We start from the raw sequence: 15,983 nt of genomic DNA on the forward strand, positions 1-15,983 counted from the left end.
GAACTTGTATGGGACAAACTGGACAGAAGAGTCAAAGCAAAGCTACACACAAGTGCCCTACATCTCTGGGAATTGCTGCAGAAGAGCTGGAGAGACATGTTGGGTGATTTCCTGCTGAAACTTGTTAACCGAATGCCTCGTGTTTATAAGGCTGTTATTAAGGCAAAGGGTGGCTATTTTGAGGAATCCAAGATTTAGAGACAATTTTCAATTTTCTTGAACATTGCTTTGATACTCCTTATGTTTTGTATATTGTAACATGTGTTTTACATTTTCAAGTATTTACAGAAACATATACAACGTAAAACATTGTCAATTATGAAAAAAACCTAGTTTCCAGCAAATGTACTCAAACTTTTGACTGGTACTGTGTGTGTGTGTGTGTGTGTGTGTGTGTGTGTGTGTGTGTGTGTGTACACACACACACATATATATATATATATATATATATATATATATATAAAACCTCTCTCCTGAAATATTCATATTACTGTATAGTATTACTGTATAGTATTTCTGAATCTGACAAGTACTATGCATTATTGATAGAATCTGTGTTGTTAAGGTGAGCAATTGTTATACCTTTCAAAGCAGCTTGCTGCATACACTAAATGTATTGCAATACCTTTTAATTTCATTTTCTCTTAACCCCCAGGTAATGTTAATAGAAATGATGTAACAAAAATTAATTACAAATGTTAATAAAGTTGAAAAATATATAAAATAATAGAAAAGACTCTTCTAAGGGAGTGTAATGCTGGTAGTCCACTGACAGTCTGTTGTGTTTGTGTATCTTGCAGCCTTATCCACACTTCATGCCTAGAAGAATCACAGGTCGCAGATATCGATCCCAGCAGACATTGCCACCTCCGCCCTATCACCCCAGCTTCCTGCCGTACTTCCTGTAAGTGACCCTGGGACAGGGAAGGGGATCAGACTTGCTTGCTCTCAGAATTTAATAAATGAACAAACAGAAAATAAAAGGTTGTAACAAAAAACAGCAAACGGCACTTGAGGCCAAATTAAACAGACAAATAAAACGAATAGACACTAACAAACAGAGTGGACAAACGCTGAACACAAAACAGATATGGTGCTGGTGCTTCCAGCACTCGTTATATTTACTTTTCATCCTTTGTTTTTAATTCTCTGCTCTCCACACCCGTTCTCCACTCACGAATACATAACCCAGAGTGAGTGTAAACAAGTGTGTTCTTTATTTTGAAAACTAAAACATCAATGCATCGATTACACTATGTAACACAATTTTTGTTCCTGGGTAGTAAGTGTTATTTCCTAATTGCTTATGCCTCAAAAGTATAGAAAATGGCTATTATTCCCCACAAACTTTGCTTTTGTGATCAGGACAGTGATATTTCAAAATTTCACTATTTCCAATGGGAAACTGGGCAAATGTGTGTCTTTTCGTTCACACAAAGTCAGAAAAAAACAACATATGAATCCAAATTAACATATATTTATACTAAAGTAATACAAAAATGACTACAAAAGATTTAGAAGTGAGTAGTTTTTTGAGATTTACGATTATACTGTAAATTTATAAACTAATGGTTTCCCCAAGAAGCTCACTTGTAAGGAGAAAGCGGCTTGGAACAGCTTTGTCGCAGTGGTTCGGGGCTTCCTGGGCAATCACAAGGCCGAAAACTATGTGGAGCTGGTTGAGACTCTGGTGAAGAACTACGGCACAATGGGCTGTAGGACGTCCCTCAAAGTCCATATCCTTGATGCTCATCTTGATAAATTCAAGGAGAACATGGAAGCTTACTCAGAGGAGCAAGGCGAGCGCTTCCACCAGGATATACTGGACTTTGAACGCCGCTACCAAGGACAATATAACGAGAACACGATGGGAGACTACATTTGGGGGCTGAGTCGTGAAAGTGATTTACAGTATAATCGTAAATCTCGAAAAACTACTCACTTCTAAATCTTTTGTAGTCATTTTTGTATTACTTTAGTATAAATATATGTTAATTTGGATTCATATGTTGTTTTTTTCTGACTTTGTGTGAACGAAAAGACACACATTTGCCCAGTTTCCCATTGGAAATAGTGAAATTTTGAAATATCACTGTCCTGATCACAAAAGCAAAGTTTGTGGGGAATAATAGCCATTTTCTATACTTTTGAGGCATAAGCAATTAGGAAATAACACTTACTACCCAGGAACAAAATAACGATGACGCACCTGGGAAAGTAGCCCATGCAGGAAGCTGTCTTCACATTCTTACTCATCCTCCTCTGCCTCTCCTCCGATTGGATTCAGAGCAAATAGATCAAAAAAAGCTCTAGGAAGCAGTTTGCCACCAAGGAACTCTCCTCGCAGAGTTGCTGCAAGAATGTTCCTACCCCGTCTGTCCCTTTGGGATCCCAGGGGGCTACAAGTGCAGATTGGCAGTAGGATAACGTACTCTCCATCAGCGCCTCTGAGGAGGTAGGTGAACAAGAGCTGGCATTCCTGTCTGGGGACGTGGAGTCAGATCGCACTTACGGGGCATGACTCCAACATCAGTCACGGATGTCTCAAGAGTTAGCAGCTCTGCTGCAAAAGTGAGCTATTCATATGGTACACCCCACCAGTTGGAGGAAAGGTTCTACTCCAGATACTTCCTGGTGCCCAAACAGGACTGTGGCCTCAGACCAATCCTCGACCTCAGGCAGGTCAACCTGTAGCTGAGCAGAAGGCGGTTTAAAATATTGACAGAGCTGTTGCAGTCAATCAGGCCAGGCCACTGGTTCACCGCAGTGGACCTCAAAGACGGCTATTTCAAGTATCAGAGTACTCAATTATTTGGACAACTGGCTTATTTGTGCCCAGTCTCCAGCTCAGGCAGACGCTCACACGGAACTGGTCACCGGCCACCTACACGTTCCCAGTATGGGTAGAAGTGGAGCGTTTTGCATACATGGTGTCTGCCTCATAGGTTCGACCCCATGATTTATGCCATGGCATTAATACTATAATTTTTGCAGGACTGGTTTGATGATGGGAAATCCCTCTCTGCATTTTAAAGGTTTATCTGGCAGCCATTTGGCAATTTTTGAAAGGGGTTCAGTGGCTTCAGCTGCCTATGAAGGACATTGTTCCTCTCTGGAGGTTAGACGTGGTGCTCGCTGCACTCTTGAAGCCTCCATTTGAGCCCGTGCATTGAGCTGAGCTGAAATGTGTATCGCTCAAGCAACTGTGGGTGCAAAGCGGGTGAGTGAGATGCAGGATCTCTCCTTAGCAAGAGTCTGCTTAATTTAGGCCAGGACAAGGGTTACACTCCGTACCGATCCTGTCTTTTCCTGAACGTCGTTCCATGTCAATCTCATGTCTGTAGAATTGGAGGCTTCCATCCACCTCCTTTCAGTCTGACAGGGTGTGGTATATCAAGAAGCTGATTAAACAGCATGATCATTACACAGATGCACCTTGTGCTGGGGGCAATAAAAGGCCACTCTAAAATGTACAGTTTTGTCACACAACACAATGCCACAGATGTCACAAGTTTTGAGGGAGCGTGCAATTGGCATGCTGACTGCAGGAATGTCCACCAGAGCTGTTGCCAGAGAATTGAATGTTCATTTCTCTACCATAAGCCGCCTCCAACGTCGTTTTAGAGAATTTGGCAGTACATCCAACCAGCCTCACAACCGCAGACCACGTGTAACCACGCCAGCCTAGGACCTCAACATCCAGCTTCTTCACCTGCGGGATCGTCTGAGACCAGCCACTCGGACAGCTGATGAAACTGTGGGTTTGCACAACCAAAGAATTTCTGCACAAACTGTCAGAAACCGTCTCAGGGAAGCTCATCTGCGTGCTCATCGTCCTCACCAGGGTCTTGACCTGACTGCAGTTCGGCGTCGTAACCGACATCAGTGGGCAAATGCTCACCTTCGATGGCCACTGGCATGCTGGAGAAGTGTGCTCTTCACGGATGAATCCTGGTTTCAACTGTACCGGGCAGATGGCAGACAGTATGTATGGTGTCGTGTGGGCGAGCGGTTTGCTGATGTCAACATTGTGAACAGAGTGCCCCATGGTGGCAGCGGGGTTATGGTATGGGCAGGCATAAGTTACGGACAACGAACACAGTTGTATTAAATCGATGGCAATCTGAAAGCACAGAGATACCGTGACGAGATCCTGAGGCCCATTGTCGTGCCATTCATCCGCCGCAATCACCTCATGTTTCAGCATGATAATGCACGCAAGGATCTGTACACAATTCCTGGAAGCTGAAAATGTCCCAGTTCTTCCATGGCCTGCATACTCACCAGACATGTCACCCATTGAGCATGTTTGGCATGCTCTAGATTGATGTGTACGACAGAGTGTTCCAGCTCCCGCCAATATCCAGCAACTTCACACAGCCATTGAAGAAGAGTGGGACAACATTCCACAGGCCACAATCAACTGCCTGATCAACTCTATGCGAAGGAGATGTGTCGTGCTGCATGAGACAAATGGTGGTTACACCAGATACTGACTGGTTTACTGATCCGCACCCCTACCTTTTTTTTTTAAGGTATCTGTGACCAAAAGATGCATATCTGTATTCCCAGTCATGTGAAATCCATAGATATTAGGGCCTAACGAATTTATTTCAATTGACTGATTTCCTTATATGAACTGTAACTCAGTAAAATCTTTGAAATTGTTGCATGTTGTGTTTATATTTTTGTTCAGTGTACTTCAGGGAACCAGGGTTATGATAATAACCTAATGTCTCTATTTTTCTTTACTGCAGCTCAATGCTTCCAGTGCAGCCCACTGTGGGACCAGCCTTTAGTTTAGAACTTGACGTGGATGATGGCGAAGTAGAAAACTATGAGGTAAGACTTTCTAAGGAAAAAAGGAGTTTGTCCAATATACATAGAATACAAAAAATAAGAACATTTGGATAGGGCAAAGCCATTTGATACAATGGGGATTATGGTTGAAGTTGATTAACTCTAAAAAATGTATATTGTGTTGGACTTCAAAATTTCTGGACACGAAGAGTTACTACCATTTACCTTTGATAGTGCAGCATTGTGATCAGATCCAAAGTAATATTTTGAGATATTCAGAGTTACAATAAGAGAGATATCTGTACAATAACTGTTTTTGTGCTGCTTGTCATAGAATATGAAATTACTAGGAGCATGTTTACTGTCTCTGCAGGCGCTGCTAAACCTGGCAGAGCGACTAGGAGAAGCCAAACCCAGGGGCCTGACGAAGGCAGACATTGAACAGCTTCCATCCTACAGGTTCAACCCCAACAACCACCAGTCTGAACAGACCTTGTAAGTACCCCCCTGCCACACACACACACACACACACACACACACACACACACACACACACAGAGTTTAACTATAATCTTATATCAATCAGCCTGTTTTTTAAAAGTTGTAATATAATCTTAAATCAGTCTGTTTTTAAATCTTTTAAGAGCAAAACATGTTGACACTTCATCTGTATACTACCCGTTCTATTTTGATGATCTCACTGTTTGACTTGATGGCTTTTGACGATTTTTCTTTTCATCTGCTGGGTCATTTTATTGATAACAGTGCCACGGAGAACTATGAAAAGTGTTGGGAGTTTAATTGTTTCTGTATCTGCTGCCCCCTTCAGACTACCTTCTGGTGGAGAGGCACAGTGGGCAATTAACTAATATGTATCATGTGCTCCCATTTACAACCAAAAGCATTTGTAGTTAAAATGCATTTTATTTTTGTTCAGTTTTTTTTTTTCTTTTTTAAACAGTATTAAAAAAAACTAACCTCTGAATGATCTTTTCTTATTCTAGGTGTGTAGTTTGTATGTGTGATTTTGAGTCCAGGCAGCTACTTCGAGTCTTACCCTGTAACCATGAGTTCCATGCCAAGTGTGTTGACAAATGGCTAAAGGTAAGTAGCAGGGATCCTGTAAAGAAATGCAAACTTTTTCTACAACTTGAGTAGAGCTAAGCTAGATTTTACAGTTATGGTAGTCCCCTAATAAAACATGGAACAGCATTACAATGCTACCATGTGTTTCCCTTTCAAGTACAAAATGTAACCATTACCTAATGGATGTTTACCTCCTAAAGACTCCGAAACCTGAATAAGATATATTAAAGCTGCTCCACCGAACCTGTGACGCAGGCATGCCCGCCCCCTAGGGCATAAAAGGACTGCACGCACAGAACTCAGCATCGTTTTAACTGTCAGAGAGAACTGAACCTGATAGGAGAGCCTATCAGATAAGTACTTGATGCTTTTATCTGCATATATACTCGCTAATTTTGTGTATTACACTAATTTATGCGATAACTATTATACAATGGCAAGAAAATTCCTGAGCTCTGATTGGTCAACCCTGCAGATCTAGTACCGGCAACCTCCTCACTGAAAACCTAGACGACTTGGCAATCTGCCACAACTGTCAATAACACCTTAATTTTACCGTAAACAACACGACAACTGTGGAAACCTCGTTTGGCAAAGAGCCTTCAAACACAGAGCAGCCAGGAAACCAGACAGCACCTCTCAATGAGGAAAAAAAAACAAAAAAAGACACCTGGAGATCGACTCTGATGGGCTAGACAAGATAGAATCTAACAGAAATTAAGCATTCCACGAAACGACAAACCAACTGGCAGTTATTTATGACTGGGTGAGTGAGAGTAACACAAATATAGACTTGAAAACGGTCACACTAGAACACTTTAATACAGTTCTACGACAGTTTTATGTCAGAAATGGTGGAAATGGCTCCGGAGATCCGTGTGGCATAAGCAGTTGTGTGGGTCTGAGAGTGGGGTTAAACAGACACTTAAATGCACCGTCCCTGACTCGCAACATTAATATACTATTAGAATAGGGATGTCACAGTATACCGGTTTTATGGTAAACCGTGTTATAAACTGCCACTGTTTTGAAACCGCAACCATTTTTCTACACCATGATTACCGAGTTCACACGGTTTAAGGTGATATGGGCGTGGTTTTTTTTATTCACAGTTTGTCCATTGTTGAGCCACTATGTTCATACTGTGTTAGTTCTGAAAATTGCCATGCATGAGATTATCTGCGTAGATGCCGCTTAACTTTGCAACAGTGTCATACTCACCTTAACATTTCTTCTTTCCTTTGTGTTCGTTGCTGTTAACATGCAGTACAAAAAAGTATAATAAAAAAAAAATAAAAGTATAATATATATATTTGCAGGCGCTCTCTTCTCATCATTAAGTTTTGCACTCTGCTGAGAGATCAGTGGGCGGGCTATTTGCTAGATAACACTGCTTTCTTAACTCAAGGGTTTTCAACCTTTTTTTTAAACTGTACCCCTTTTGTTGGAAGGTGTCAGCTAAAGTACCCTTTACAATTTTCACTCAATGAATGGTAGCACAGTTGCAATAAAAGGCAGAATAATCTAGTTAACACATTTATTTTTTCTCCTGTTCATTTAATGTATAATTGAACACAACAGCCTGGGACTGACAGATTGCAGAGACAGAAAACCAAACAGTAGGCTTCATTCTTAAAACTTGGATGCAAAGAATTAGAAGGTAGTACTTGGGAATCTTTCGCTTTCTATTGGGAAAAGTCACTGTAAATAATAGAAAATAGTCTGCACTGTAAATGTTTATCACGTTCTATTTTCTTCCCACCTCAGCATAATTGTGTGCTGTTTAAAATGTTTGTAATGTCAAAAACATAAACCTTATAAAACTGTAATAACTAGAGTTGCTAGCAACTATAAAGGCTTCCGAGCAGTTATTGTGAAATTTAAGTGCATTGGTTGTTATAGCTCAAACGTTGTTATTACAGATCATTTTGGACACAGCTGACTGTGTCAATTTTGAAAAAAAATATTGGAAGCATTGATTATCAGCAAATTAAAATGTTATTTGGATACAAACAATATCCTAACTAGCTTTTATAGTGAAATGTATTTAAGAAATCAGCTTCATTCAATTGCTGGCATTAGTTCCCTGAAGCCTGCAAACTCAGAAGTTTTAAGAATTTATATGCAGCTGTGTCTGTGTTACAGACAGTGCAAACATTTGGACAAAACATCACTGTTGTCTGAGGAAGATCTTTTTGTGAACTGATACTGTATTTTGATAATGGTTTTGAAGGAAACTGTCAACGACACAGAATACGCGTTTCAGCTGCTGCGTTCTGTTACCCAGACCTTGCTGCGCCGGCTGCTCTTGGCTGCTGTCTTTCTGACGTCACACGCAGCTTTTAGAGAAACGCCTTCTCTAAACCTTGCAGCTCAGAACACATGTTCAATGAGGTTTATCTACATTTGTGTGGACTGTCATCAGTCAGTTTAATGTAATTGATTAACATTAACTTTATTATAAAATGATACATCACTTATCACAGATGTAGTACATTTTGTTTGTTTAAATAATTGATTTATTTATTTAATATAGCGTTGACAAGGCTGTTCATGTCTTCATTGTATAATGATAAAATGTCGTTCGCCTCCGCTAACAAGGTGGCAGCAGTAGTTTTAGTGGTTATTTGCATTACGATTAGCAGGTCAATCGTGATCATTGCATCGTCCCTTTGGTTCTCAGTAATGTTACGAAAAAATGGCAAATAATAGTATATAAAAAAAAAAAAAAATCAGAGTTACAAAAATAACGTGGGCACACATACACACAGACACACACACACACACACACACACACACACACACACACACACACACACATATATATATATATTTATATAAACATTATATGATATACTATTAGGGTAGGGCAATATCATTTTTATCAGGAATTACCCGTTTTTATGGTCATAGGTGGCCCCTTGTGGTAAACTTTAGAAAGTAAATCTCCGTTTTTGTACACATCCTATGAACGCTGTCAATGTGAAACAAAACAAAAATCAAAGAGTTTGCAATCAGAGGCAAAAGGAGCTACAAGTTGTGAAAATGAAACAAATGGATGGTGACATTGAAGTTTATGAACACAATAAAAACTGAACAAACAGCACGATTAGCAACAACACGTTGGCTACCAGATGTCAAATTATATTATTTTCGCTAATACATTTTTAAGAGGTAGTACGAAGTACAATAAGTTAGTGTCTACTGACATCTACACAACGAACACCCACTGAAATATGCATTAAAAAAAAAAAGATAGTTTGATGGTTTAACATGCAGGCTAGTTAAAAAATAAACCGTTGACAAACCAGGACCATTTTTAAGGTGCTACACTGCGTGTAAATTACTAAGAATATTTTTTCTTACTTACTGTTTATTTCGCCGCTGGGATACTGAACTGAAGCCTGAACAGGGTCTAAACACGCATGGGATTCAGACTAAACCACGTGGAATATTTAGGTAAACATTTTGAAAGAAAATATATATATATATATATATATATATATATATATATATATATATATATATATATATATATATATATATATATATATATATATATATATATATATTAATATGCTTAATATTGAGAGAAAATATAAATAACCAGATTGCCTTGAAGATTAGCCTCCAGTCTACCATGATATAGCTACTATTTTTCTGACTTGCGAGTTCAATTGCTAGAAATATCAAGAGCACAATACTGTGTATACTGCATGATTACTGATTTGTACCGAGTTGTGTTAAACTGTATTACAGCTGCAGTCTTGATAGAGTAGGCCGACTGAGAAATATGTTCGAGTTTGGTCTGTGGAAAAGGTGGCAGCCCTACTTACACTGTGTGTGTTTGTGTGTGTGTCAGTATGTGTACCGTTCTGTACATGCCTTCATGTCCACGAGGTTATTTTAAGTAAACAATGATTACGGCAGTAAAGCAGCGCAGCTCTAATTATACTAAAATGTCCACTTTTTGGAAGGATTCTCTGTGAATAACCGTGCGAGCTTCACCGCTACAATTGGATTTCATAGAGCAAGCGATTCTGAAGAGTTCTGCCTTTAACTTTTCATTACCAAAAATAATTAGTTAAAAGAAAGATTCGCTCACAAAGTTGACTCCCTCACCCCCACCGTTATGCGTCTTTTAAGTGGGTTACAGGTGCGGTTCGTTGCATCATATTCTGGATTTGTGATTGCTGTTTTACCACAGTTCAGTCATAAAAATAATTTTATTCTGATTTTTAAACGAACTGTACAGCGTGTGACTTGTACATCTCATGTATTATACATTTTATTGTTTTGATTGTCTTCTGGTTTAAATGGTGCATTTTTTTTCTACTGGTTCCGCTATCAATACAATAGCGTTTCACACACATCTCACTTTACAGTACATTTCTGTACAAACTGAGATCACTATTTTTTTCTAAACAATCTTATTACGATTTATAAACAAACTGTACTGATGTGACTTGTAAAGCCTGTATTATACTTGTTATTGTTTTGATTGTCTTCTGGTTTAAAAAGCACAGGGCAGTTTTTTTTTTCTTCCTATGGATGCTGTACAGCTGCATCAGGGCTTCAGAAAATGTTTTCTTAGTTTACAGTATGTGTCTTTATATACTGTACTGTGTGTACCGTGTTTTAAGTTGCATGAGTTAGTGAAACTGTTCTTTCTAGACACCAGCGAACAATGGCTGCTTCAAGAAATATTTTTTTCCTAGACTGCTGTTTTCCATGGTAGCAGTGCCCCAGTGGTAGGAATTTATCATTTCAGGGTGAAAAATGGGTAAAACTGGCATGTCACCCATATTGATTGGCTCATGGCGGCCATGTTTGTTTATGTAGGAACTTGTCCTAAATAACTTTTTTAGAGGAAACTACAAAGGTAATGTATACCCAAGATTCACATCAAACGGCCAAAGGGTTCATGAGTTGTCATTTAAGCGTTTTATGCAAAATCCAACAGCCGCTACACCATGTGACCGATCCATTTTTCCTTAAGTGGAATCAGTCGTGGACATGAGCGCACTATGTAGAAAAATACTCACAGCTGTACTTTTTACCATTCATGAGAAGAAAAATTTTGAATATTGTCTAAACTTTTCAGTAAACCCGAAATGGCTGCCACACCATGTGACCAAAGGCCGCCATATTGACCACGGTACAACGTCCCATAGTCCTCTACATCCGTGCCGAATTTCGTGTGGTTTGGTGCAGCCGTTTAAATGTTATAGGCAGTTTTAGAGTCAGTTGCGTATGCAGATGATGTCATCCAGCATGGCCACCATGGTTTTCACAGTAGCAACTTCCCTTGAACAAGCATAACAGATGACCATACTGAGATGTTTTATTCCAATTTTTGTTTCAATCAGATAAGCGGTTTCAGAGAAGGTGATGTTTGAATTTTGATGATTTTATATTTTTATAGTAATTTTATGACATTAGTTGTTGCCAGACCACAGTACCAATCAGCTTCATATTAACTATAGTTAATGAGGGCCTATCCCTCAACATGTGTAGCAATTTTCAGAACTCTGCATTAAGTTGTTTTCAGTACATAGGCGTTTTAACAAATTCAGCAAAATCCAATAATGCTGCAGGACTACGTGACTTAAGCAAATTTGCCGAATATCACCGACTATTGCACATCTACCAGCGTACCGAATTTCATGAGTTTTTTTAGCAACTTTTGCAAGAAAAATAAATAAATAAATAATTATAAGAATAATCCTAACAAAAACAATAGGCTTCCCCAGACATTGGCTTTGAAGCCTAATTACTAACTAAAGATGATCCAAAGGGACTCTGTACAACTTTGTCGCTTTGCACTTCCTGACTTTTGCCTTTTTCTTTTGCAAGTAAGAAATGTATCAAACACTGAACACATATTCAACCAGCTGCTATTGCTGTTAATAAAATGGAACTACGTAATAAACAAAAAAGTATGATGACTATGTATGTTTACCAGAGCATTTATACTTCTAAAAAATGCAGAAACACTGTGCTTCACTGATACGATGAGCAGCACAGACTGTTCTGTAGGTACAATAACCAGACACCTGCTTCACCGATATATCGGAGTGTAAATCCACGCAATTGAAACCGTGCATGCGTACAGGTGGAAAATGTGGACGTGATGGATTCTGTGGTTTTTTTCATTAGCCGTTCACTTTGAGCTGCTAAACAAAGATTAAATAAGTGTACATCGTGGTTTAGAGAATGTATAATACATTTTAAAAAATCGTTATTTGTTCTTACTTTGATTTTTATTTCTGCATTTCTGAGTCGTCCTGCGTACCCCCTATGAACCTTACAAGTACCCCCGGTGGTACACGTACCCCTGGTTGATAACCCCCGTCTTACAAATAGGTTGCTGTCCAAACTGATAAAGATGATGAGGGTATTCAGTTGCAGTGCTCACATCCTTACCCCCATTTCCACATTTTATTGTGTTACAACATGGAATCAAAATGGATTTAATTAGGAGTTTTTGCCACTGATCAACACAAAAAAGTCCATAATGGCAAAGTGAAAAATAAAATCTAGAAATTGTTCTAAATTAATTACAAATAGAAAATAGAAAATAATTGATTGCATAAGTATTCACCCCCTTTGCTATTTGCACACCTAAATAAACTCTGGTGCAACCAATTGTCTTTAGAAGTCACATAATTAGCTGAATGGAGTCCACCTGTAAGAACATTTCCAAGGCATTGAATATCCCTCGGAGCACAGTAAAGTCCATTATTAAGAAATGGAGAGAAAATGGCACAACTGTGAATCTGTCTAGAACAGGTCGTCCTCAAAAACTGAGTATCCGGGCAAGAAGGGCACTAGTCAGGGAGGCCACCAAGAGGCCTATGGTAACTCTAAAGGAGTTACAGTCTTCCATGACTGAGCTGGGAGACTGTGCATATGGCAACAATATTCTGGGTGCTTCACAAAACTGGCCTTTATGGGAGTGGCAAATAAAAGCTTGTTGAAAAAAACTCACATCAAATCTCGGATAGTTTGCCAGAAGGCATGTGGGAGACTCTGAGACCAGGTGGAAGAAGATTCTATGGTCTGATGAGACCAAAATAGAGCTTTTTGTCCTCAACGCTAAGCTCTATGTTTGGCGCAAGCCTAACACAGCACATCATCCTGAGAACACCGTCTCTACCGTGAAGCATGGTGGTGGCAGCATCATGCTATGGGAAGCTTCTCTGGGCCAGGGCCTGGAAAGCTCATGAAGATAGAGGGCAAAATGGATGCAGCAAAGTACAGAGAAACCCTGGAGGAAAACCTGCTGAAGTCTACAAGAGACCTGGGACTTGGGAGAAGATTCATCTTCCAGCAGGACAATGACCCCAAACATACAGCCAAAGCCACACTGTAGTGGCTTAAAAACAAAAAAGTTGAAAATTGCTGTTCACCAAAGGTCCCCATCCAACTTGACGGAGCTTGAGCAATTTTGCAAAGAAGAATGGGCAAAAATTGCAGTGTCCAGATGTGCAAAGCTGGTAGAGACTTATCCAAATAGACTCATGGCTGTAATTGCTGCCAAAGGTGCCTCTACCAAATATTGACTCAAGGGGGTGAATACTTATGCAATCAAATCAATCAATTATTTTCTGTTTTGTATTTGTAATTAATTTATAACAATTTGTAGATTTTATTTTTCACTTTGACATTATGGACTTTTTTTGTGTTGATCAGTGGCAAAAACTCCTAATTAAATCCATTTTGATTCCATGTTGTAACACAATAAAATGTGGAAAAGTCCAAGGGGGGTGAATACTTTTGAGAGCCACTGTACTTCCAGTTAGGTAGTGCCTGATAGGACTGTAATACCAGTGTGTTGTATTTGTTTTAAAATTTTTAAGTTATTTTTCTTGTTTATATGACTTGACTTGAGTGTATTTCTTTAAATAGCCATTTTAAAACGGATTACAAAAAATGAAATTATACTGTGGTACAAAGTTAACCGTGGTATTTTTTTGACGGTTGCCATACCGTCAAAATTTGATACTGTGACATCCCTATATTAGAACATCATAGTTAATACTTTACTACAGTTGTAAATGAAAAACAGGAACTGTTTTATTTCCACATTTGTCTAATTAAAATCTCTTTTAACCATATGAAATTTGTCTTATTTGCTATTTTTTTACAGCGTGAGCCATTGTATAATTGGTATAATGCATTCCAGGTGTTGTGCTGGGATGAAATCACAACCTCAGACGTGATGTTATCCCAGCACAATGTACGCCCTGTCATACATTATTCCTTTAACATTGTATTAGTTTCTAATTACACGTATTTGTGCACACAGCCTGTTTGTCACGTCTCACAGAGTCCTTGTGCCCCATGTGAAGCCGGTGGCTGTATCGCCTCTTCCCAGGGTCCAAGTCGACTTGAGTCGACGTTTAAAATTAAAATTAGTGTTTGTAACTATGTTTATTATTTTTTGATCTGTAAATATTTTTAGTACTGTTTTCTGTGAGATTTTTTTTCCCCAGGCAAGGTATCTGTAAAAAATAAAAATAAATAAATAAATCCCAGTACCGTTCCTGGTCCCCAGTACCAGAGTACTTGGTTTGGGTCTTGACCCGCCCTGTGGTTGTTTGAGCAGACTGAGGCAGCAGATGTATATTACTGTATACTGCATTGCTACTTGCATCATGCCTGGGTTTTATCCCTGTGATTTCTACAAGACCAGTCTGCAGGTTAAGAACATAAGAACATAAGAACATAAGAAAGTTTACAAACGAGAGGAGGCCATTCGGCCCATCTTGCTCGTTCGGTTGTTAGTAGCTTATTGATCCCAAAATCTCATCAAGCAGCTTCTTGAAGGATCCCAGGGTGTCAGCTTCAACAACATTACTGGGGAGTTGATTCCAGACCCTCACAATTCTCTGTGTAAAAAAGTGTCTCCTATTTTCTGTTCTGAATGCCCCTTTTTCTAAACTCCATTTGTGACCCCTGGTCCTTGTTTCTTTTTTCAGGCTGAAAAAGTCCCTTGGGTCGACACTGTCAATACCTTTTAGAATTTTGAATGCTTGAATTAGGTCGCCACGTAGTCTTCTTTGTTCAAGACTGAACAGATTCAATTCTTTTAGCCTGTCTGCATATGACATGCGTTTTAAGCCCGGAATAATTCTGGTCGCTCTTCTTTGCACTCTTTCTAGAGCAGCAATATTTTTTTTATAACGAGGTGACCAGAACTGAACACAGTATTCAAGATGTGCTCCTCCTGTCTTGGGCCAGAGCATGCCAAGAGGCACTAACTAACCTCAGTTTCTACAAGTTTTGTGCAACTTTCTCTAAGCACACACTGGAGAGATGGTGTGTCTTGTTCTACAGAGTGCTCTATGTCCATTACACCAGAACAACACGTTTCCCCATCATTCTCTGTTGAAGAGGTGGCTGCATCCTCTCCACTTAGCTCTGTGCCAATTGACAGCAGGCGACATGCCCGGGGAAAAACCCCACGTAGGAACCGTCTTCACAGTCTTCTTCCTCACCAATCCAACAGATCGGCAGACTCTGAACAGCTCCACCTGCCCCCCTGTCTCTTTGGGGCATCCATTCATCCTGAGGAGGTGAGCGAACAGGAGCTGACGTTCCCTTCTGAAGATAAGGAGTCAGACAGCAGTTTTGCAAGTACCCTGGCCTACAGATGACACATGACAGTCCGTCTTTGATGATGAGCCTGCTGCCTCTCCCATGTCCCTCCAGTGTACCCACATTTTCTTTCTGAAATCCAGTCATCCTGGGGTCACCCGGTTACTGCTCCCGCTACCGCGCCTAAACTAGCGCCCCTGACCAAAGACACTAGCTGCCCTAGGAAGCAGTGTTGGGTCTCAGAAGTGATTATTCAGCCGGTGTGTCTGCTACAAGGCTGGGCAATTACAACAGCATACTGGTAGCTTACCAGGCCTGTTTGTTGAGGTCACTTTTCTGAGAGTCACAGACCCTCACCACCAGAGGAGCTGCATTTGGTGAACAAATACCTGCTTCATGTCTCCATATTGAACGGGCAGGCTGGGGGGTGGGAATCTGGCTGCTTTGATATCCGCAAGAAGGCAGCTTTGGCTTTCCCAGACCCACGTGCCTGA

At 39.9% G+C, this 15,983-nt stretch overlaps 1 protein-coding gene across 4 annotated transcripts in view; it reads left to right on the forward strand.

Annotated features, from left to right (window-relative positions):
* The window catches only part of LOC121298961 (E3 ubiquitin-protein ligase RNF38-like), a 142,228-nt gene that overhangs the window by 119,904 nt on the left and 6,341 nt on the right, over positions 1-15,983 (forward strand). For all 4 annotated transcript variants that reach the window (XM_041226350.1, XM_041226360.1, XM_041226369.1 and 1 more), the window contains 4 exons: positions 801-904; positions 4,758-4,842; positions 5,174-5,295; positions 5,805-5,904. In XM_041226350.1, the coding sequence (XP_041082284.1) occupies positions 801-904; positions 4,758-4,842; positions 5,174-5,295; positions 5,805-5,904 (411 nt within the window). The remainder of the gene's footprint in view (positions 1-800; positions 905-4,757; positions 4,843-5,173; positions 5,296-5,804; positions 5,905-15,983) is intronic.

Source organism: Polyodon spathula, chromosome 2 (assembly GCF_017654505.1).
Source record: "Polyodon spathula isolate WHYD16114869_AA chromosome 2, ASM1765450v1, whole genome shotgun sequence".
In the NCBI taxonomy this organism is placed as follows: domain Eukaryota; kingdom Metazoa; phylum Chordata; class Actinopteri; order Acipenseriformes; family Polyodontidae; genus Polyodon; species Polyodon spathula.